At 56.2% G+C, this 23,092-nt stretch overlaps 3 protein-coding genes across 3 annotated transcripts; 1 reads left to right on the top strand and 2 right to left on the bottom strand.

Annotated features, from left to right (window-relative positions):
* The first annotated feature begins 2,589 nt into the window (after window positions 1–2,589).
* Window positions 2,590–4,014, top strand: LOC127594832 (calcium/calmodulin-dependent protein kinase kinase 1-like). Its single transcript, XM_052056598.1, has 3 exons — window positions 2,590–2,745; window positions 2,794–3,759; window positions 3,832–4,014. Exons 1-3 carry the CDS (start codon window positions 2,590–2,592, stop codon window positions 4,012–4,014), a joined length of 1,305 nt encoding a protein of 434 aa, XP_051912558.1.
* Window positions 4,015–6,886: 2,872 nt separating this feature from the next.
* Window positions 6,887–7,078, bottom strand: LOC127594829 (H/ACA ribonucleoprotein complex subunit 3-like). The gene has a single exon (XM_052056595.1). The coding sequence runs from the start codon at window positions 7,076–7,078 to the stop codon at window positions 6,887–6,889; it is 192 nt and encodes a 63-aa protein (XP_051912555.1).
* Window positions 7,079–16,104: 9,026 nt separating this feature from the next.
* On the bottom strand, window positions 16,105–17,295 carry LOC127594833 (cAMP-dependent protein kinase catalytic subunit PRKX-like). Its single transcript, XM_052056599.1, is given in 2 exon segments — window positions 16,105–17,089; window positions 17,141–17,295. Coding segments are annotated over 2 exon segments (1,140 nt in total).
* Between the last annotated feature and the right edge of the window lie 5,797 nt (window positions 17,296–23,092).

The following is a 23,092-nucleotide window of genomic DNA, read 5'->3' on the forward strand; positions in this document are numbered from 1 at the left end:
GAAGATGCTGTCGAACGCCCGCGCCTGCTTCTCCACCTTGCTCCACCTTCGCCCGCCCTGAACCCGTCCGCTCCATTACCCCGCCTACTGCCCCACCCGCTTCTCCTCGGCTGCCGGTCTCTCAGCCGGTCCCACGGCTGCTGTCCGCAGCGACAACCCTAAAGCCAGTGTCGGGTCATCCAGCATCTTCTCTTTACCCAGTGTAAAACGCCTGAAAGACCGGCCGGTTGTTATTGGATCAATCAGCACCTGCACTCTTGTAATGTCGCAGGCTGGCTGGGCTGCTACCGGCTTGCTTGGAATGAAGACAGGCAGATCAACGGTTACCTGGGTCTTGACGCTGGGAGGATGCTGCTGGTTGAGCTGGGCCAGGAACTCGGCTAGCTTCGGTAGAGGTATCATCGACTTATGGCCGATCTGCCGGGCAAGGGAGTTATTGCGGTCTGCGTACTTGTCCAGCAGAATCTTGACGGTGACTTTGCTCATCGTGCTTTCTGGGCTCTCGTCCATCGCTCGCGCCTGCTCGTCTCGGAAGGCCAGGATGGCTTTCAGCCTGGCCACTCGCGCCGGGGCTGCGCTCCTGGCCACCTCCCCTAAAATCTTAACGGCAGAAGGCTCATCCTGCCAGCCAGAAGGGGCCTTAAAGCCAGTCAAGCACCGATCCTGGCACTGCTTGTGGATGATCTGCAGGGCCTGGGTCTCCGGGTACTTCAACTCCGCGCATCGGCGAGACACCGCCATAAGCATTTTGCGGCGGAGGGGCAACAGAAACTGCGTGTCCTTGCGGGCGTACTCCAGCATCTCAGGCGATAAAGGACGTGTCCGCCAGTCCGCCAGCGAGTACTTTTTGTCAAGGCGGATCGACAGATAGTTGGCCAACAAGTACCCCAGGTTGGCCTCCGCATCTTTCAGGAACTTGGCAGCAAAGAACGTGTCAAACATGTTGACCACCACCAGCCCGAAGTCCCTTCGCAGCCACTCGATGTCCTTGTAGGCTCCGTGCAGCACCTTCAGCACCTCAGGATCTGCCAGCCACTTGCCTAGCCTAGGGATCAGCTGCCATAGCGGAAAGGGGTCGATCACGTAGTCCCTTGTGGCCGTGCTGAGTTGGATCAGACAGGTCAGTCCCAGGTAGCTGTGTTCTGAGTGGTGCTCGAGGTCCAGGGCCAGCTCTTTCTTGCCTTACAGCTCGGCCAGCATCTCCTGGAAGCCTTCCGGTGTGTCGACATAGCTAAACGCATCCTCGCGGTAGGCCACCTCCTCCGGGGCGAATTCCTAGACTTGCCAGCAGTCTAGCTACTGTATCCGTTGTTCCAGAGCCTGTAGCTCTTCTGCTTATAGCTCGGGGCGGGCCAGGTTGTACTTGTCCTGTGGCCGAGAGGACTATTTCCTTGTTGCTTCTCCTGCCTCAACTTTGAACAGGTTCTCAAGCCGGTCGAAGATGGAGTCGAGGGCCAGCTGAACACGCTTGAGGGAGAGAGGCTGGTCTAGACGATGGTTAGGGTAGGCGGCCTGGCAAAGCCGCTGCACCAACTAGCCAAGTGATCGGACCATGGCGGTATGCGAGGCCATGATGCCAGGGAAGTTGTGGGTGTAAAAAAGCAAGCGAGAGGGAGAGGGGAGGGCCCTGAGTTACGCGAGGAGCTATCCCGCACGGACCATTAGGATACTGGGGTCAGACTATGTCATAATTAAAAACAAAGAGTTAATTGGACAGCCGTTTCGCGTTTCACTTTGGGCCGGCCGGCGAACGGGGTGGGGTGTCCCGGCATTGTCCAGGTAGGGGTTTTTGGGGTTGGGGTTGGGAAGGTTAGGGTGACCCGGTTTTTATTAAACAAATCTTATGGAGCGAAGATTGTGGTCCGAGGAGGAAGACCGTGCGCTGGAGGAGTTGGTGGCATAGAACGGACAGCGACACTGGTCAGTGATCGCCCACCGGATGGCCGAGCAGATCGACAGCTTTGCCCGCAACGGCAAGCAGTGTCGGGAGCGATGGTTCAACCATCTGAGTGTGGGGCTGGTGAGCAGAGAGTGGAGCAGAGAGGAGCTGGAGCTGTTCATTGAGCTGCACAGGCGGCACCACAACCACTGGTCAGAAATTGCCAAGTAGATGCCCGGCAGGTCACGCCCTCATCAGGTCCGAAAACGCCGTCAAGAATTATTTCTACTCTACCATCCGCAGGGTGCAGCGCTACCTCACTCGCCACAGTGAGCTGCTCGGGTAGCGGCCCATCCGCGCGGCCTTCATAAAACGGATTATCTTCGAGGCCGGCCAGCCCGACTCGGCCTGCCGGAGTTAGGCCTGCGAGGTGATCGAAATGCTGTTCAAATCCTGCAGCAGCCCGCAGGTTCCATCGCCTGGCCTCATGGCTGCCATTAAAGCCAGATTGCACTAATTTAGCAAGACACTAAAATTTAAAAGCAAGACTGCACCCGGGGGCTCGGAGTAGCAGGCGGCGCTGGGGCAGGCCTCGCCCAGCCAAGCGGTCGAGTCGCGGGCGCGGAGTGGGCCGGCGCTGGTCTCGCTGGTGTCCTACAATTCGCCCTAACAAAGCTGATCGCATCAATCAAAAGTATATCACTCTCATTATGGCTGACTTGCTGAGCATGCTGGGCAGCCGCCGCAGCCAGAAGGTGCGCACCACTGTCAAGCACGTCGAGGCCCAGGACGGCGACACGTGGATGATCAACGAGTACCGCGTCCTGGGCGTGCTGGGTGCGGGGTCCACTGGCGAGGTGCTCAAGGTCAGCAGGATGGTCAACGATCGGTAAGTCCTCTACGCGATCAAGAAGATGCGCAAGCGCACGGGCGTCAAGAAATTCGGCAAGAAGCGTGACGACGGGCAGCTCTCGCCCGCCATCATGCGCGAAATCGCAGTCATGAAGAAGATGCAGCACAGCAACATGCTCCGGCTCTACGAGGTGATCATCAACCCCACCGACGACCTGCTGTTCCTGGTAATGGAGCTGTGCGAGAACGGGCAGCTACTGGACTGGGACTGCGACCGGGCAGTCTTCACCTGCCGGCGTGCGTTACCCGGCATGCGGCGGGTCGTCCGGGACTGTGTCAAGGCTCTGCATTTCATGCATCTCCAGAATATCTACCATCGCGACATCAAGCCCGAAAACATCCTCTTCGATGTCTCGGACGTGGCCAAGTTCGCGGACTTCGGACTGTCCCTGACCGGTGATGGCAAGGTCGATGACTTTGTCACTGATATCCAGGGCACTGAGGCTTTCTACCCGCCTGAGTATGTCCATGCTCTCAAGGGCGACGGTATCTGGAAATTCAAGGGCAAGGCCGCTGACATCTGGGCCCTGGGAGTGACCTTCTACGCCTTCGCCTTCAAGCAGCACCCGTTCTTCTCGGCCTCAGATGACCGGGACACCATGCTCCAGCGCATCTGCACTGAGCAAGTGAGCTTCCCCTCCGGCGCAGACGTGGACTTCATGCGACTGATCTCACGGATGCTAGCCAAGGCCCCGAGCGAGCGCATCACCATCGACGAGATAATAAACCATCCCTTCGTGAACGAGGACGAGCAGCCTCTCTCCTACGAAATCAAGGACGAAATCGTGCGGGTCAGCAAGGAGGAAGTCCAGACCTGCTACTCGGTCTACTCGATCCAGCTGGCCCACCGGTTCATCAAGAAGATGCGAACCCGCATCGCAAAAGAGGAGGACGTTCCTGTCCGCGACAAGAAGGAGGAACAGCCCCAGCGGCTAGAGCGCATCCACTCCGTCTACAACCACTTCAAAGTCAAGTTCCACAATTCACGCAAGCCCACTGGCGAAGTGTTGCTCGAAAAGAACATCACTCTGGATGGTTAGGAGCACAAGCTCACGCTCATCCACCGCCCGGATTTCTTCGACTCGGTCAAGGTCGAGCTGCGTGGCCCGCATAGCAGCAACCTGTTCGTGCGGCGCGAAAACCTGCCACAGGAGGGACTGACAGACCTGCTGGTCAACAGTCTGGTGCTCAACCAGGGCGAGGCCTGGCTGGAAGGACTCTAGTTTTTTACGGTCGAAATGGTCTGATGATTACTCATGGTTCACATGCGAGCAGTTTGATAGGCGATCAGTCTGTGCACCGAGGCCTCAGTGATCGGCAGTCCACTGGCTTTCAGCTGCCTGTAGAGATGGCGCGTTGAAAAGCTGCTGTCGGTTGAGGCCCGCACCTCCGCCACCACCTGCATCTCCCTCTGCAAAATCTTCTCCTTGGCAAGTTCTTCAGCACAGCCTCGAAGTTGCGGCTGTTTCAACGGCAGTTTCTTGACCAGCCTGGCAGCTCTCTTGACCAGCTCAATCGATTCGATCTGGCGGCTGTTCAGTAACGCCTCGACCACCTGCCATAACTGCTCCTGCTCGTTGCTCGAGAGTTATGCCTTGCTTTAGAGCTAGGCCAGGATATGCTTTTCTCGGACCAGCTGCAGCAGCTGCGAGGGGTGGGACTGGCGCGGGCGGGAGAGGGAGAACTTCTGCTGGAGCGTGTGGCGGAGGGAGCGGGCAGTGGTGCGGGCATTGACCTTGTGGGTGGGGGATGTGGCCTGGACCGACGCCGGCTTGTATAGAAATTAACTTGCGCAGGAACTATTATCTCCAACGATATTCATATTATAATCAATAGCTGATAATAAACCCATTAAAACAACCTCTCGGAAACCAGGCCTATTACTTCTGGCCGCCCTCAATAAAAATTAAAAATAAGATGTCTCTGGATGACCTCGCCGAGCTGCTGATCAGGCCCGCCCGGTTGCATTATGCTGCTAAGGACCTGGGCCCTGCTTCTTTCAGGATGGCCGGCAGGAATCTCAGGAGGACTGATTTTACGGTTACCAACTCGCGTCAGCACACCATCCAGGCCTCACTGTTCGGCTTCCTGGAGGAGCCCAACATGAGCTGCGTGGTGTACCTTCATTCTAATGGAGGCTCTCGGCTCGAAGGCGTCAACATGTTGCCGGTGGCCATCTAAGCGGGCCACTGCTACTGCACCTTCGACTTCGCGGGCTCGGGCAAATCGCAAGGCGAGCATTCGACTCTCGGTTACTGGGAGAGCCGGGACATTAGCAAAGTACTGACGGAGCTGATGAGACGGGGCTTTAAGGAATTTGTTCTATGGGGGAGGTCGATGGGTGCGGTGGCTGCCTTACTGCACATGGCCAATGACGGCGGGCATGTCAAAGAAATAGTCCTGGACAGCCCTTTCGCCTCTCTGACGCAGCTGGTCAAGGAGCTGGCTTGGAACAGGTACCGGGTGCCGGGGTTCGTCATCGACCTGCTTCTGCCCTTTCTGGAGCAGCGGCTCACCGACAAGGCCAGCTTCAGGGTTGCAGACCTGGACCTGAAAGAACGTCTGGGGAGAGTACCTGTGCCAGTGCTGTTCCTGTGCAGCCGGAGGGACAGCATGATCTCTTACCAGCAGATGGAGTAGCTCTATCACAGACTGGACTGCGAAAAGCGACTAGTTCTGATCCAGGAAGATCATTCGGAGCCGAGAAGGCCTGGAACTCTGGAGTAGATAAGACAGTTCCTGGCGCGAGTGGAGCCCGGCCAGGAAAAAGTGGACTGTTCCCTCAGCACCATCCACTCGGTGGGCGAGGTGGTGATCGACTCAGAACCAAGGACCAACAGCGTCCGGCACTTCCGGACCAACTCAAAGCTCAGGGCCCTGTGATTTTCTTGATGTAATTCACAGTGAGAGCAGCGTCGCCAGGCTGCCTACCGTGATCGCCAGTATTATCACGCCCCATCGCCGGCCGACCTCGCCAGTGCTGGGGGTCGGCTCTCTATCCATGGCCGTGTCGCTCTGGGAGATGTCTTCCTCGTAGGGCTTGTGCACCACGGCACGGCCCTTGCTGGGCTCTTGCTAATCAGGCGGGTAGAATGCCTTGAGAGGCATCGAGTTCGGCTTCGGACTGAGGTTAAGCTCACTGATACTATCGCTAGCTATTTCGAACTGTTGTTATCTTTCCGTTTCCACCGGAGAAAAGCACTCTTAATCAAAACTTCCACAGGAAGATGACTCCGCCTCTTCCGCGAGGATGAGGTCATAATGGACAGCAACTTCCTCAGTCTCGAGGACTTACTAGGTCCGTGGAAGCAGGGGCACGGTCATCTTTGTAAGTGGGATGCAGTTACCTCCTTCGATAACGTTTATTGTAAGGATGAGGGGGGCAACCGCCTTGGCCCTGAGCCGCTCGCTGTGGAAGTGGGCGACGCCATGTCTGAGGGCCACCGTCTGCGAGCGGGCACACACTCCTCCGGAGGCTAGTTCTAAGTAGGTCTCCAGGAGACGAGGACTCTCCTTGAATTAAAGTCGATTTATCTGCAGTTAAGCAATTTCCATTTAAAAAATGTGAAGATCAGATGGTTGGAATGTTTGTTAGACGATATTCGGTTCCAGTCAGTTGCACCACTTTTGTATTCACGCCTTCAGGACAGACTATTAACGAAGGATTGCAAGGCTATTTTAAGGTAGCTAAACACTCTGACCGTACTGTCCAGCAGGGAAAGACTGAAGTTAGTAGTTTGGCATATGAGTCATGTCAAAGAAATTTATAAGTAATTGCCAAGTGCCGCCCAGTCCCTGACAGAGGCGCAGGTTGAGGTTATGTTGATGCTGGCCTCCTCTTTGCTCTTGAAGGTGATGAAGCTCTGAAAAAACTGATGACCTTGGAGTTAAAAATCGAAAATAAAAGAATACCCAGTCCCCTAGGACGGTCAGGTCCTTGCTGTCGTCCTTCCGCTCAATCGGAAAAATCGAAAAAAATTTCCAAGTCCTTTGAAACGCTGCATTCCGTATTAAAAGAATTGTGAAATAAAGTCTTTAAAGGAAGAATGTTTGTTTTTGTTAATCTTGGTTGAGCTGATAGATATGGATGATGGGTCAGAACTGGATCGGGGGTTGCTGGGTGGGAAGGAGTCCGTAGCGTTCTTTGCAGAGCAGCCGCTGCTTGGAATACTGGTCGTCGGGGCTGAAGTGGGCGGGATGTGCGCTCAGCGAGTACCTGCCATCGACCACTTCCTGCAGAGTATACACGCGGATGCCCTGCTCGTCCTCCACATACCGCATCAACATCGTTCAATAAATTCTGCCAGGAAAAACACTTCGCTGCCTTGACCTGCAGCCGCCTGTCACTCCTTTTACTCACTCTGACACTTAACGAGGGCACTTTTCCTGGCCCCTGCGCAGCTCGTGCAACTGGAATTCCAGCTACACTATGCGGTTGAAGTATTCCAAGAGTTGCTGTCGCAGGTCTTCGTAGGCCTTGCGGTCAGGGGCTGAGGCCACAGAGGGGGCGCCAAAGCGACTGCCCTTCAGACGCTCACCGAACTCCTGTTTGAGGGCCTGTATTTTCTCCTGCATTTCCTTGCGAGACTCGCTGATCATTTTGGACTGCTCGATGGCCTTCTTGACCAGCTCAGCGTTGCTCTTCTTAAGCAGGTCGTAGTCCTGCGTGCGGAGGGACTGTCGGGTCAGCTCCTTCTCCTACTGCTGGATGCGCTCCTTGAAGGCCTGCTCCTTCGACTTCAGGTCGAACTTGAGCTTGTCCAGGGCTGCCGTGAGTTCTTTGTTTGCTCGAGTAAGTCGCTCAGAGTTCGTGCTTAAGAAATGTCTGTCTTTCTGCGCTTCCCTGATTTCAACTGCGATAGCCGAATTTTCTTTGCCCAGCCTGTCGTTTTTCTCACGCTCGATGGAAGACACCTCTCGCTCCAGGACGATCTGCTGCTGCAGCTTTTCCACAGAGTCCGCATACGCCTTGCTGGTCTTACGCTCTTTGTGCAATTCTTGCGCCATTTCCATTCCGCTTATGTGCTCTGCCTCCAGCTGCAGTTCAAGTCTGCTGACCGATTCCTGCCACTTGACGGCCTCCTTCTCCAGAGCGCTGGACAGCCGTTCGACGATCTCCTGGTAGTGTGCTTCCGCGTTATCAAACTCAGCGCGGTCCTCTGCCAGCTGCTACTTTAAAGAGTCCCTGGAACAGGCCAGATTCTCGGATTCAGTCCGGAGCTGTGAATAAAGCTTTTAGAGAGCTGCGTGCTCCTGCTCCAGGTCTTTGAGCCTCTACTTGATAGGCTCCGAGTCTTAAAGAATCGTGGCCACTGGCTCGGGGTCGGTCTGGCTCGCAGTCTCATTCGACTCTGCTCTTCGAGGCTGCTCCGGTATCCGGATATTCAATAGGCCTGCCTTCAGCTACTAAATTTCCGCGATGTACCCAGCGCAAGAAGACTCTGCCGTCTTTAGAGCCAGTTCGAGCTTGCTCCTTTAGCTGGCTATTTACTGGTTATCCTGTTATGCCTGTTTGAGTCGTTCTTGCAGCTCGTCGACGAATTCCTGCAGGCCCTCGATGCAGAGTTGGTCTTGTCGGGCATTTTCCATGTGCTGGAGCGTGTCCCTGCGCTGGACGTGCAACAGCTTCAGATTCTTGTCTTCCGCCTATGAGGCCTTTCTGCGGGCGGCCACCAGTTCGATGCCGATCTGCTGCAGCTCTTCCTCAAGGGAGGCGTTGAGCTGGCCGAAGTTGATGGCCTCATCTTTAAAGACTTCAAGAGAGGTAGCCAAAGTCTCGACCTGTTCTTACAGCCGCTCGAGAGCCGCCACCTTGTTGTCGATCTCCTCATAGGCGTCGTGGAGTTTCTCGTTGAGTTTGTTGATGTGCTCGGCCTTTTCGAAGAGCATGGCCTCGTTCTCCTTCTCCAGGCGCTCGAGGCTGGTCTTGTGGCTGAGGGCGACGCTCTCCTCCTCGTGCGGGACAGGGACCTCGCTGCTGGCGGAGTAGTGGCGGACCGAGTCCCGGTCGAAGTATTGGTTCTCCTTGGACTCCTCCTGGAAGCTGGACTCGAAGACGTTGGACTGGTCTCTGTCCCTGCGCCGGGAGAATATGCTGGGCGAGCGCGGGGACTAGCCCGCCACGGTCAGCCGCTTCATCTTCTCGTTAAAGTCGAGAGTGCGCTGGAACTTGCTGAGGGTGAAGATGTTGAGCTCGTTTAAGTACAGACACCTCTCCTCGAACAGCCGGGCGATCTCCTCCTCCGCCAGCAGGTAGGTCTCCCAGACGTCCTTCAGCTGCTGCGCCAGCTCGTCGTAGTTCTTCTTGTCCACTACTTCCTGGAGCACCGTGTTCTTCTCGTAGACGTAGGTGTGCTCTTTCAGATCAAAATTGAGTTACACGCTCCGCTCCTCCACTGACTCGTGTTCCTACTCCTCCTCCTGCTCTTTCCGAGTCTCGTACGCAAACAGGGCCTCTTCGAGCCCTCGGATCTCGGCTCTTTCGTTCGCCGCCTAGGCGAACTCACAATCCCTCCGATATTTCTCCTGCAGCACCTTGAGCTCAGAGGCCAGCTCGTACACCTGGCTCTGGTACTCCTGCGTAGCTCGCTCCTGCTCCTCCAGCAGCTCGTTCTTCTCATTTTCTGAGCGCTCGACCATCCACCCTAACTCGCTTCTCCGTGCTTTCTACTCAGCCAGCTGGCTCTAGAGCTGGCCCCGCAACTCGGTCAGCTTGTCCACCTCTGCTGTCAGGGTCTGCTCCTTGACTATCAGCTCATCCAGTCTGTTCCCTGCCACCAGCAGGAACTCAGACTTGGTTTCTACATCTGCCTCCAGCCTCTGGTTCGTCTCTTGCAGCTCTTCGATCAAGCTTTCATGGATCTTGTATTCAGCAAGCCTCCCCTCAAGGTGCTAGATCTTGCCCAAGCACCCCGATAGCTACTCATGCTTGCTGGCCAAGTCCCGTTCGAGAGCGTCTTGTTTCATCTCTGCCTGCTGGGCGGTGGCCCTGGCTGCAACCACCTCCTCCTCGAGCTGGATGGCCTTGGCACTCTACTCAAACAGCTGGCCTCTGGCAATCACCAACTCTGCAGTAACCCCAGCCAGCTCTTCTTCAAGCCTGGTGATCTGATCCTCCTTGACAGCGTATTAGTGCTCCAATTGTTCTAAAGAGGATTCCAGTCGGGCCTGCTCTTCCTCATTGAACAGCCTCTGCTCGAGCTGGGAAGACTGGAATTGCTATGCAACATGGCTGAGCTGCGCCTCGAGCTCCTTGATCCGTACTTCCTGCCGGATGTTGGCCTCCTGCTGCTACTTCACGATCCCAGTGATCTGCTCGATCTACGAGGCCTCCTACAAGTCCGGCACGCCCGGCACGCCCGGCACGCCCGGCACGCCCGGCAACTCGAGACGGGGGCTGTGCTCGGACAGGCTCTTGTGGTCGTGTTCCTCGATGACATCCTTCCTGCCCCCACTCTTTTTGATGATATGCTTCAGGTCGACAGTAGACCTGGCTACCTCCAGGTTGATCTCGCTGAAGTGATCAGAGCCTTTAAGCTCGTTCTTCATGATTGAGAACAACGACTTTCTGTCATGCGGCTCTGCCTTCGGCTCTTTGCGTTCTGGCTCCTTGTCGGGGGCCTGCCAAGCGCTCTTCCTGGAGCGGACTTCAAGCCGGTCCTCCTCGCAGATCAGGATGTCGCTCTCACTGGTCTTGCGGAGGGAGTGCCTACGCCTCAGCGCCGACTTGCGCGGGACCTCAGGCTCGATGATCTTGATTTCGTCCTTTTTGTCATCGCCCTCGAAGTTCGACTCGATGATAGTCTTAAGGAAGAAGTTGCTGAGCTCCTTCTTTTTCTCCTCGTTGATGAGGCACATATCGTCGTACTCCTTCTGCAGCTCTGCGAGGAGTTTGTTGTTGGCAGCAAGCTCCTGCTGCAGCACCAGCCTCGCGTTCTGCTCCATGTTCAGCTCTAGGTCAAGCTGCCGCTCCTTGTCACCCAGGATCTCAATCTAGTTCAGGTACGTCTGGATCGAGTCCTTGCTGCTCTGCATCTGCAGCTCCAGAAACTCTCTGGCCTTCAGCTGCTGCTCGAGGAGCTCGCTCTTTTCTGCCAGTTGCTGTGAGCTATCGGCGAGCTGCTGCTTAAGCTGTTCGATTTCCAGTAGGCCTGCCTGCCGCGCCTTGCGGTTGACGTCACACTCCTTGGCGAGCTGGACCTTCGTGTTCAGCAGCTCCTCCCTCGCGTCGTTCAAGCCAGCCTCCAGCTCCTTGATCTTGATGGTCTTGCTATTTTTGCTCAGTTCAAAGGCCATCTCCAGCGACTACAGTTCAGCCCTGAATTATCGCCCCTGTCTCTACAGGGCCTGTTTGTTGCTCTGCTTGAGCTGTCTCGCCCTCTCGCTGGCGGCGGCAAGCTCGCTCTCAAGAGCCCCTACTTTCAGAAGCATCTGCTCCTTCTGCTTGGCGAAAGCCCTACGGCAAGCTTGCTCAATGCCCTCGCAATTGGGGCAGTCAGCGATAGTCGATTCTGACCTCACTTCACTATCTTTCGCAGCTAGCCGGCCCTCCAACTGCTCTATCCTGGCTGCCTGGGCATTCAGCTTCTCGTAATGTTCAAGTGTTTCTGACTGCAATTTGATCCGCTCCACATCGATGGCCTTCTCCCTTGCCTTGTTTTGCTCCAGTGTCGCCTGCAGTTCTGACATCACATTGCCATGCTGCCTATGCTCCCGCTACAGCAGCAGATATCTGACCCTGTAACTGTGGTGCGGGCATAGGCTCTCTTCAAAGCCCAGCCGCTAGATCCTCTCGTGGCAGACTGTGATCCTGCTGTTGGGCATGCCCTAGTGTAGTCTCATCCTTCCTGCCCTGATCTCTTCGCCTCGTTGCCAGCTCAGCTCGACGAGCCCCAACCCCACACCCATCTCCGACAGGGCCTCGACCTGGATGCGATTTTCCACCTACTCGTCATACAGAAATTAAAAGCGGCAGTCAGAGCGCCCCTCCGTGACCGTGAAGTAGGGGCTGCGGAGAATCACTCCCTATTTTCGGGCAGTCCCTATGCTAACCCGCAGACAGACCTTCAGCTGATCCGCGTCTAGCTGCAAAGAGTGTATTGAGAATATTAACATTATAAGCTGTTCGGTTTTGGTTCTTGCTTTCGAAAGCTGTGATACAGCCAACTGGCTTGTTCATCCGTCTTATCCAGTTGCTTTTTTTTTTTAATTTCGGCAAGTATTTAATCTTCGCTTCCTAAAAACAGCCAAACAGTGAAATTCTGATTGGATTTTAACCGATCTGCAAAAATACCAGAGGCTTCAAGCACGCTCTGACTAGAAAATGATTGTGTGGAACGTCCTGTCAGAATTGACCAGAAGAGGGTATAAAACCTTTCGACCGGAAATCTTTTTCATTCAAAATCAATGTAAAAGTAGCTAAAGCCCAAGCACACCAGCAAGAAGCTGGCCAGGCCCAGGTACCCCTCCCCCGGGAAGATCTCCCACTACGAAAAGACCCTCAGTTCGATCTGCGAGCAAGACGTCATCATGACAAAAGCCCAGAAGTGGGAGATCGAGCGGGTCAGGGAAGAAATGCGGAAGCGCCTCAAGTATGACCGCAGCAGGATGAGCGCCCGCGACAAGCAGGCCCTGAACGAGCAGTTCGGCGAGTTCCGGACCAAGGGCATCAGGAAGGAGCTGGGGATACTGCTCAAAATCACAACCAACTTCGACACCGGCAACGCCTTCGGTCGGATCTTCAACTGCGCCAGAGCACACTGACCAGCCAGCCGTGAGTCAATCCATTGTATTTGCTTAATGAATCGAGGGCGGCTGGGCTGCCCGTTTTATGCATGGTATACGCATTTGATTAGACTATTATATATGAACGCAGATTCGCACCTGCCGGCTGAGGAGGTAAACGGGTCCACCGCCAGTGAGACCAACCACGAGGAGCTGCTCGAGAAGATTCTGCTCGGCGAAATGGACGATTTTATCAACTCCAAAAATCGTGTCCATTCAACACTCTCGTTCTATAAAAGTCAGATTTTCACCAGCCTTAAATAACGATTTCGAATGGCCAGAATTGCTCTCCCTGCAGGCCAACCTCCGGGAACGCCTGCCTGACCGCTCCCGCCAGCACCCCAAAATTCACAAGTCCCGGAAAGTAACGACTGCCAGACCACTGAAATCAGACACTGCTCGGACCCAGGCCTCAGCGACAAGCCTTGCCACAATAAACCCCGGCTCGCGAAGAACCCGTCACAAACGGTTCATTGAGCCACCCCTGCAGACCGATCTAAAGCTTTTCCCAGCCAACCCTTTTTTTTCGGACAGCCTGCTTGACCTGCTGGAGCGGCACTCGCTTCCGCTGGAGCTGGACCGGGGCATCGCCAAGCGAGACCTTAACAAATTGACCTTCCTGAAGAATAACATATGATTTCTCAATCACTCCGTTGGTCCAGCCATCCCCCCACGTCATGATAGGTCAGCACTCTCCCTCCGATGGTCTTCAGTCGCACTGTCCGCAGGGCCTCCTGGCTGCGGGCCTGCAGCCGCTACAGCTCGCCTTCCAGGGTCGCGGGGTCGAAGTGTGGCGAGAGCAGGGTCCGATGCAGGTAGGCCGATAGGAGCGCGCTGGTCTCAGGATCGAGAGGTGGGCGTGACATCAGCCTCTGCACGGTTCTGATATGGATGGCCAGAGGACTGTCGATCTGCTGGAGGAAAGCAGGGTTGATAATGACCGGAATGCTGGGCTGGCCACTGCCGGACAGCCGAGAGTACTTAAACAGTTCTTTCTGGAGGGTGATGTTCTGGCCTGTCAGCTCACTGCACATTTCCAGTAGTTCTGGCAGGCACTGCTTCAGCAGCTGGTCTGCTGACGGCCTGGAGGAGGTTGGTGTTAGGCAGCTGCTGATCACTGTCTTGAGTCGCTCGCTGACACTCGCCGAGGTTATGGGCTCGAACTCCAGGCTGCTGATCTGTTTGGAGATGCGCACTGGGTTGGGATTTTCGAAGCAGGGCCGGAGACAGACCATCTCGTAGAGAGTGCAGCCGAGGGACCAGATGTCCGACAGCGCGGATGGTGGGCTGCCTTGCACAGTCTCTGGTGAAGAATACCGCAAGGTGCCGGTGAAGGACTTCGCAGCCGGACCGACTCCTTCCTGGCAAAGTCCAAAATCCACTAGCTTCGGCTTGCGATACTCGTCGACCAGGATGTTGGAAGGATTGATGTCGGAATGGACCAGGTCCCGAGTCTGCAGGTAATGCAGCACTGACAGCAGTCCTAAGGCCACCTGCCAAACCTCGCGCTCCTGGAAAGTTGCCTGTTTCTATTTCCGCAGGCGGATCAGTTCAGCCAGGCTGAAGCCGTTGACCAGCTCAGTGACGATGCACAGGTCACCGCCAACCACAAAGGACTCGTAGAAGCGGACCACGTTCGGGTGCACCAGCTAGCGGTGCACTCTAATTTCATTGTGGTAGCGGTCGAGGACCTCTTTCTCCATGGACTCGCCGATCGGCATGGTCTTGACCGCAAACTCGTCTCCCTGCTTCCTGCACTTCAGGACGTTGCCAAAGCTACCGCGGCCGATGTGCTCCAGGATTTCATAGCTTCCCAGCCTCTGCGGGGGCTCCCTGCTGATCTGCTGCACCTCGGCAATGATGGCGGCCACATCGGTGCGGTACAGCTGCTCGACCAGCCCTGCGTACCGCGGCAAGGCCTTCGTATAGTTTCCGATATCTATGAACTCGGCCAGAATGTTGGGCGGCAGCAGCCTCTTGAACACCAGTTTGTTGCGGTCGATCACGTAGAGGTATCGCAGCAGCTTCAGCAGGACCGCACTGCCCTCGCGGCAGGCCTTGTCTTGCTCCGCCTCCACGTCGGAGAACACCTACCGCCCCTCCGCATTCAGCTGGATTATCTGCAGCAGGGTGGTGATGATCGCTGACCCGCAGGTGCTCGAGATGATGGTCGAGATGCGGTCGTCCAGACAGAGGTTGGTGAGCAGGCTGGCCATGAGGGTCAGCTGCATGAAGTTGCGAGAAGACTCGATCACTTGCCGGGCCTGATAGATCGCATACTCGCTCTTCATCTCGGTCGCTAGCTCGCCGATTTCCTCGGCGAGTCTCAAAAACTGGAGGGCGCAGGCCTTGGTCGCTGTGTCGGTCTGGGCCTGCACGCCCGCCAGCTCGAACATCAGCCCGATTCCGTCCAGCCTCCGAAAGCTCTCCTGAAAGTCTGCTCTCCGCATGGCCATGACGAAGAACGCGAGTACTTCCTTCTTTCCGGGGAACCGTACCAGAGCCGCCATCAGACGCTCGACAGGCTTGAGCTCAGAGAATGCAGCCAGCACTGGCTCGCCTCTGTGCTTGGCGAAGGCAAGGAGCAGCTCAATGGCCTTTCTGACAACCGCGTGCTGTGGGCGGTCTAACAGCTCGAGAATGATGTCTGAAAGGTTCTTTGGTAGAGCCAGTTTAGGAATCTCGGCTGCCCTTCGCAGCATCACTAGTGCTTAGAGCTGTTCCTCGGGGCCCCACTATAAAACCCGCGCAGCCAGGCATTCCAGGAACTCGAGCTCCATTGACTGTGCGAGCCTGGCATCCCGCGAAAGCAGCCTGCTCATCTGCAGATACTGGAATGCGCCGTCCTTGCCGAGCACATGAAGACGGTTCCTCTGCAGCAAGAGGAAGGCCCTGTGGAAGTGGTCATCGAACTCCCTGTCCTGGGCGTGCAGGCCGAGCAGCTGCGCAAGGACCTGGTCCTCCTCGGGGGCAGGGTCAGGGGCCTGCAGAAGGGTTATTAGGGGCTTGATCATTAAATTCTATTATCATCCTCCAGATAAAATAATTTATCACCCCTTCTTAAAATTCATTAGGTCTACAGCTGCTCGAGCAGTTCGCGTAGGTCTGCCAGGCTGCCCGGCCATTCGCTGCTCTCGCCCTGCGGCGGCTGGCATTCTGAGCATTTCGAGGTTTGCTGGCTTTGGTCGAGAAGGCCCGCCTTGCCCGGGAACAGCTCGCGGATCACTTTTCTGCCTGCCACGTGTACGAGTCTAGGGTAGAAGATAGCTTCGCTATTTTTTCTTTTTTGCATTCTTAAATTAATTATTTCTGTTTTTTCTCTCAAATAATATGAGATGCACTGGCAAGTCAGTTGGCTGAACAAAAAGGAATTTTTTTTATTTTAATCAAAATAAAACTACCTTCCCAGCCCCCAGGGCCTGATTCCATGCCTGGACGGGGACGCCCTTTCCTCGAACGAGCAGACAAAATTAATAGTGTTAAAATTTATGAAATTTCGGCGTTAGAGAGGCATGCACTCGTATGATGGATCAGCAAAAGTCCTCGAACATGGCCTGCTGGGTGGGCTTGATCTGCTCTGCGTGGTTGCGGGGGGTGTCCGGCACGGGCTCGAAGCAGCTGGTGTCCTGCGCCCCGCGGAGGGGCGGCACCCATGGCGCAGGGATCTCCCTGCGCAAGACAACCTTCCAGTCGACTCCCTTGAACCACTTGTGTAGCTTGATGGAGCCGCCGTTGTCCGCGTGGCCGAGACGGTACTTGATCTCAGGGTTGAGCAGCTTGCGGACCAGGTCCTTGCTGCGGGTGGACATGAAGGGCGGGATCTCAATGATCCCCTTCAGAATCTTCTGGTAAATGCCAAGCGGCTTGAGGTCATAGAATGGTGGGTGCCCGGTCAGCAGCTCGTAGATCAGCACCCCGAACGCCCACCAATCTGCGCTCTTTCCATAGCCCTCACGCGAGCCGTGGATTATTTCAGGCGCCAGGTACTCGGGCGTCCCGCAGAGGGTGAAGGTGCGCTCGCCCTCCCGGAGGCGCTTGGCGAACCCGAAGTCCGCGATCTTTATGTGCCCCTCGCGGTCGATCAGCAGGTTTTAGGGTTTGAGGTCGCGGTAGACTACAGCATGTTCATGCATGTGCGTGAGAGCCAACAGAATCTCTGTGGCGTAGAAGAGCGAGATGTCGTTGCTGAAACGGCCGTCTTTACGCAGGCGGTTGAACAGTTCTCCGCCCGAACAGAACTCGAACAGCATGTAGACACACAGCTCGTCCTGGAAGGCGGCCCTCAGTGAGTAGATGAAGGGGTGCTCTAGTTCCTCGAGGATGCGCTTTTCGAGCTTGATGTGCTCAACCTGCTTGAGCTGGATGATTAGGGACTTGGGGATCACTTTCAGCGCGTGGGGCTCGGGCTCGCCGCTCAGCCGGACCAGCTTGACACGGCCAAAGGTGCCCGCGCCAAGAGTCTTGAGCACCTCGAAGTGGCGGAGGGTGAGGCCCTTGAGCAGCCCCTTGCCGGGCCTGCGCTTGGTGGCGCCCAGGCTATGAATCCGCTAACGATCACTCGGTAGCAGGTTTTCGTTCTGGCGGATCTCGCGCAGCTTGGGCTGGGGGCTGAGCCCGTGCCCCTCCTTCTTGCGGGAGCGGGTGCGTGACTCCTCGCGCTGGCGCTCCCGCTGCAGCCGCTCCAGCTTCGATAGCAGCTGCTCATAGTTCGGTTGGTTCATTAATTAAACCCCACTCCATGCTCAGCGAGTCCATTTCCCGCCAGCTGCAGGTCCGCCGCGGACAGGTCCTCCGCGACATCCGCAGGACCATCGTCGGCAAGGCCCTCGCCGAGGCCCGCGACCTGGCCCGCTCAGTCCTCGACCAGGACCTCTCCGAGGAGCAGATCCAGCAGCAGGGGTCCCGAACTCGTTTCGCACTGCGTGGCAGTCATCTTCCAAAATGCACTCGGTCGATCACCAAGCTCCTCGTAGCAGCTATCTCCAGTGACCTCCGAAGAGCTCAAGCAGCTCGGTAGAGGCCCCTCTCCGCTGCCGCATCCAGACCTGCGCGCAGTCATGATGCTCAGCCAGCTGGCCGAGTACGACGACCTCAAGATCCGGGCGATCCAGTAAGGCATGCGCCAGCTGTTGCGGTTCTGGCTGGAGCGAGTACCGCAGGGGCAGCCTGCGTAAGCCCTGGTCTGGCTGCACTTGAAGCTGGCGGAGCGAGGGCCAGGGCTGGAGCAGGACCTGTCAGACCTTCTAGAAAGCCAGCGACTGGCGATGCGGATGATGGCCTACAGCCAGGACATTGCCTCCTACTGCTTGTTCTCCCTCAACGAGCTGTCCAAGGAAGAAAAGTTGGCCCCCCAGCTCGCTGAATTTGCGGATGAGGCCTTCAAGTACGCGACCAACGAGTGTCCGCGGCTGTAACCACCCAGCAGGCCGGTTTCTTTTCAACCTGCTGGCTGCAGGCTGCGGGGACATAGCCGCGCGGCTGTGGGAAGTGGTGCTACACTTCGTTCGGCAGGAGAGCGTGCTAAACCGACAAGAGGGGTACTGGGCGATGGGGCTGCTGGCTTTGAGAGCGGACTGTCTCGATCGGGTACTGTAGTTCCTACCCTCGCTGCTGTCGATGCTGCCTCTGGAGCGCAGCAAGATTAAGCTTGAAATGCTGATCACGCTGTCAAGCGCGTGCTGCACGGCGAATGTGGAACAGCGTGACCGACTGATCGACCTTGGAATCTTGGACAGCCTGGTAGCAGGCCTGGAGTTTTCCTCACAGCAGGCCCTGCTGAAGCTGCTGGTGGCAGTTTATGAGATGCTGGGACACAGCCGGCTGGTGCCCGAGAAGCTGCGGGAGCTGGGCCTGCTGGGGCAGCTGGAGTAGCTGCAGATGCACCGGTCGGAGGCAATTTACCATCTGTGCCACCGGATAATAAAGGAGTACTTCTGGTAAGAATTCTTCGAGTATTGATTGAAAGATAAATGTCCACCCCCGAGTAACGGCTCTTCTAGGCAGTCCAGAAGCACAGCCTGGTCCTGCCGCCCCTCGAGTTCCCCCCGGGCTTCTGCTGCCCGCCGTCCCAGACCCCGCCCAAACAGACCTTCTACACCGACGAGTCGGTTAACTCCCTCAAGAAGTTCTACACCGACCGCGACAAGGACTTGCTCGCGGAGCTGGAGCTCAAGCACCACAAGCTGGGCAACGCTGAAAACCTGATCGTCCACCTCAACGAAGAAATCTCCCGCCTCACTCGTTAGAAGCGTGCTCTCGAGGTTGAGGCCCAGTCGCTCAAGGAGGATCGTGACAGGGCTGTAGGCGAGCTGCCTCTTGAAATCCAGGCCTTGAAAGCCGACAACCTGGCACTTCGGTAGCGCCTGGAGATGCAGGGTCGCACCCAGGCGCAGGAAGCAGCCGGCTCGGGGCAGCTACTCGGGCTGCTCGAAAAGAGCAAAGGAGAACAAGCAGCCTTCAGCGAGGCTCTGATTCACCGCCTCGAGGCTGCCCACCAAGCCGAGGTCACTCGACTCTTAGACACCGTTTCTGACTACAAGCTGCAGCTCAAGAATTCGCACGAGGAGAAGAACGCCTAGGCACTATCGTATGCAAGGCAACTCGAGGAACTGAGGAACACACTGGCAGAAAAGTCTTGTCGATAAGAAAATCTGAGGGTGACGCTCGACTCGCGGGTCAAGGAACTTTAAATCCTATCCGGCAAGCTTACCAAAGCGAAAGCCTAGATTGAGACCTTGAAGTCCAGGCTTGCGGACGAGATGCGAGTTCAAGCCGAAAATCAGAAGCAGATTGAGCTAGCCCAGGCCTCCCTCAAGGCAAGCACCCTTGCTAACGAGGAGCAGGGCAGGTAGATCCGAGAGCTCCGGGAACAGCTGGTGATAAAGGCTAAGGAAAACAGCTAGCAGAAGCTGGCCTCCGAAAAAAGAATCAGCGAGCTGTTGGCAGAACTGGCAGAGCTGCAGAACCTGAAGAACAACCTGTCAGCAGAACACGAGCAGCTCAAGCTCCAGAAGCAAGAGAAAGAAGTCATCTTTGTTGAAAAGATCGAGGACAACCCGGCCCAGGCCCAGCGCATTTCTGAGCTTGAGGCGGCCCTCGACTCAGCCAAACTCGAGTTCTGCGACTCTCTGTCCCAGCACAAAGCGTCAGCCGAGGCCCGAGCCTGTGAACTGCAGGGCAGCAGGGCTGACCTGCGAAAGTTGGCCTAAGAAAACAAAAAGCTGCAGGTCACGATCGACACCCTCGGTGGAGAGGTCAAGACGCTGCTCAACAGCAAAAGCGATCTCGCCTTCGAATTGCAGAGCCTATACGCGCAAAAGCAATAGACTGCAGGCCTGTCCTAGGAACTCGAACTTGCTTATGGACGCATTAAATCCCAAGCCGCCGAACTGTCCGCCCTGAGCATCGAGCTGTCCGCTGTCAAGGAGAAGGAGATGGAGAGCAGCTGCAGGGCCAGGACTCTCGAGTCGATCAACGAGGAGCTAAGGATCACTTTGAGGTAGTTGCAGGCCAAGCTCAAACTGGTGGAGTGCTGTCCCGCTCCCGACCCAGATCCCCGGGACAGTCGACTGGTGCTGCAAGGATTCTGGAGCAGTCTGATGTCGAAGATAGCGATTGCGCACGACGGGTGTCCGGACAGTACTGAACAGGTGGTTGACATTCTCGCCGGGCATATCCAGGCCATCCAAAAGGCAGCCGGCACTCGAGAAAAGGAGCTGCTTAGAAGAGCAGAGTAATCCGACAACGGCCTCAAAGAATCGAAGGCTCTGCTTTTCAGCCTGCGTAAGGAAATGGCCGCACTTTCCACACAGGTTGAGTCAAAAGACCAGCCGAGCAAGTCCAGGATTCAGGTCAAGTCTGGCCGGCTGGAAGATCTGGTCAGGAACCAATGATCTGCCTATTTGATGATCCATACAATTGTGGGGCAGGAGCGAGGCAAGTTTGAGGCTGTCGCTCGTAGGGTCATCACGGACTGCAGGCGTGAGTTTTAGGACTATGTTCGAGTATTGGAGCAGGACGCCATCAAGCTCGGCTTGGCATAAGCTGCTCTTAAGTTCAGCGACAGGGCGATCGCCCTTCGATCCAAGCTGAATTCAGTCAAAAACCACAAATTACCAGCCTTGAACTTCCACCAGACACTGGCCAAGCAGTCAGCCCAGTCCAAAGAATAGCAGTAAAAAGGTAAGCGGGACTTCGACCTGATCTGCAGCTACGCTAAACGGAAGGAAGCCCATCTATCCGGAAAGGAATTGTACTCGGTCGAGTGCTGCAGGCATCTGATCGGCAAGACCTTCAAAAAGACCTTTCATGAGCTGTTCTAGGTGCTCGCCTCAGTGCCCTTTGATCTCGACAAACCGGTGCTGCGGGTACACGCGGTCGGTGGGGGACCGGGCAGTGACCTTGCCGCGGCAATCAGCTATCTGGCCAGCCTCGGCCATCGCCAGTTTGAGTGCACAATCTGGGACTACAACAAAGACCGCTGGGCAGCCGCTACTGGTCCGAAATACTGCGAACTACTGGAACACGAGTTTAAAAAGGCAGGGGTCGAAATAAAGCTGAGCCTCAGCTGGTAGTTCATTGACATCACGCAGGACAGCATCCCGAAACAACTGTGCGAGGCTGACCTGGTCACCTGCTGCTGGGTACTGAACTAGCTGCTTGACCAATCCAGAGGGTTCTGGCAGCGGTTCCAGGAAGAGTGTGGCCATGCGACCCTGGCCCTTGTCGAGGGCTAGAGCGAACCACTATAGGGGTTGTGCTAGCTTTTCAAGGGGCGAGAGCAGATAGCCACCCTGTACTCAAACCCACGGAGCTTGGTGATCCTTCCTCTCAGATGATTGTAGATAATGAAGCAAGCAAAGCACAGGCCGAAAAGAAGATCCTTCTCGGGGAAGAGCAGACCTCCTTCACAGCAAGGCAGACCTTTCTCGAAAGGAAGGCAGCCCAAGCCCGCCCGTAAAAATAACAAGCGAGAACCGATAAAGGGCCCAGGCGAGCCGGATGAAACAAAGAGCCATTCCAAGCAGCGACAGGAACTGCGGCAGAAAAGCAAGTAGCAGGCAAGATCCCTGGACCTGCTGATCGAGCAGGGCCTGGCGAGAAGGCCGATCGACAGGGACTACCTGCTGGGCCTGGCCAAGCAGCTCACCAGCCGGGGCAAGAAACAGCGTCTGCTCAAGAAAATCCGCCAGGTATGTGATTGAAGCTCATGATTGCCTAAGGGACTAGACCTGCTTCTTCAAGGAGTTGATGTGCACCGTGAGCTTCTGCAACTCGCGCTTGCGGTCGCGCTTGGCTAGTTCGTTCATCTGCGGGTTGTTGTCCAGCTTGTCTGCCAGGGAGATCTTTTGGCCCTCGCAGTCTTGGATCTCAGCTTGCAGGGCCTTGATCTCTGCGCTGTCGACCACTTTCGCAGGCCTTTTAACGAACCCGCCTCCGTTGCGAGGGGCCATCTCAGGGCTGGGCGGCTCGGGGATCACCTTGGTGGGAGGTGGGCCCTGGTGCATTTCCCTGAGGTATCTCATGAACTGCGAGTAGGGGCCGTCCAAGATAGCCCTGCGGATATTCTTGATGACGTTGCCCTTTAAGTTTAGCATCTGCAGGCTTTAGGCGAACCCGATTTAGGTGGGGACGTGGGAGATGTCGTTGTTCTCGAGGTTGACGTGCCGAAGCTGATTGCACTACCATTACGAACCGGCAGTCCTGCAGCCGGTTGTTCGAGGCGTCCAGGGCAGTCAGCTGCAACAGCCCGACGAGCGGTCGGAGGTCAGGGCCGAGTCGGTTATAGCCTGCACTGAGTGTCTTCAACTTCACACAGAAGCCTACGAATTTAGGTAGCTCTTGGAACTGGTTTCTCGAGAGGTCAAGGTCCTCGAGCTCAGGAAAAGGGTCTAGTTGCAGGGCTTGAAGCTGGTTGCCGGCACAGGAAAAGGTCTTGAGCAGCCTGAGCTGCGAAAGACTGCGTGGGAGCTGTCGGAAACGGTTGTCGCTTAGGTCTAGTTTTGTTAGGCCCTGCAGCATGCCGATCTCGTCGGGCAGGTCGGCCAGCTGATTGCCCGCCAGGACGAGACTGAGGAGATGGGTATCTCCGAAAATTCGCGGGGATAGGTCGCTCAACTTCTGACTGCGGAGATTGAGCTCCTTTCCGTGAGTGTACTCCCGGAGCAGGGTCTCCCACCGGTCAACCTCAACAAAGTGGCCGCCTCCAACCCGCTGCTCCATCTTTTCCAGCTCCTTCTCGTCGATCCGCCCCTTCAGATATTTCTTGATGCCCTGGGTGCCTGACTCGCGGACAGTCCTGCGGATCCACTTGAGAGGGTTTCCCTCGACCTGCAGCCGCACCAGCTCGGACAGCAGGCCCAGTTCGCTGGGCAGATCCGCGAACTCGTTGTTTGACAAGTCCAGTGTTTTAAGCTTCTTCCAGGCGAGAGCGCCCGGCAGACGAGCTAGCTTGTTGTCGTTGAGCATTAGCACTGTCAGGCTCGGTGCCTCGAGGCAGAAGGCTGTCAGTCCGTTGAA

Source organism: Hippocampus zosterae, unplaced genomic scaffold (genome assembly GCF_025434085.1).
Source record: "Hippocampus zosterae strain Florida unplaced genomic scaffold, ASM2543408v3 HiC_scaffold_279, whole genome shotgun sequence".
Lineage (NCBI taxonomy): Eukaryota > Metazoa > Chordata > Actinopteri > Syngnathiformes > Syngnathidae > Hippocampus > Hippocampus zosterae.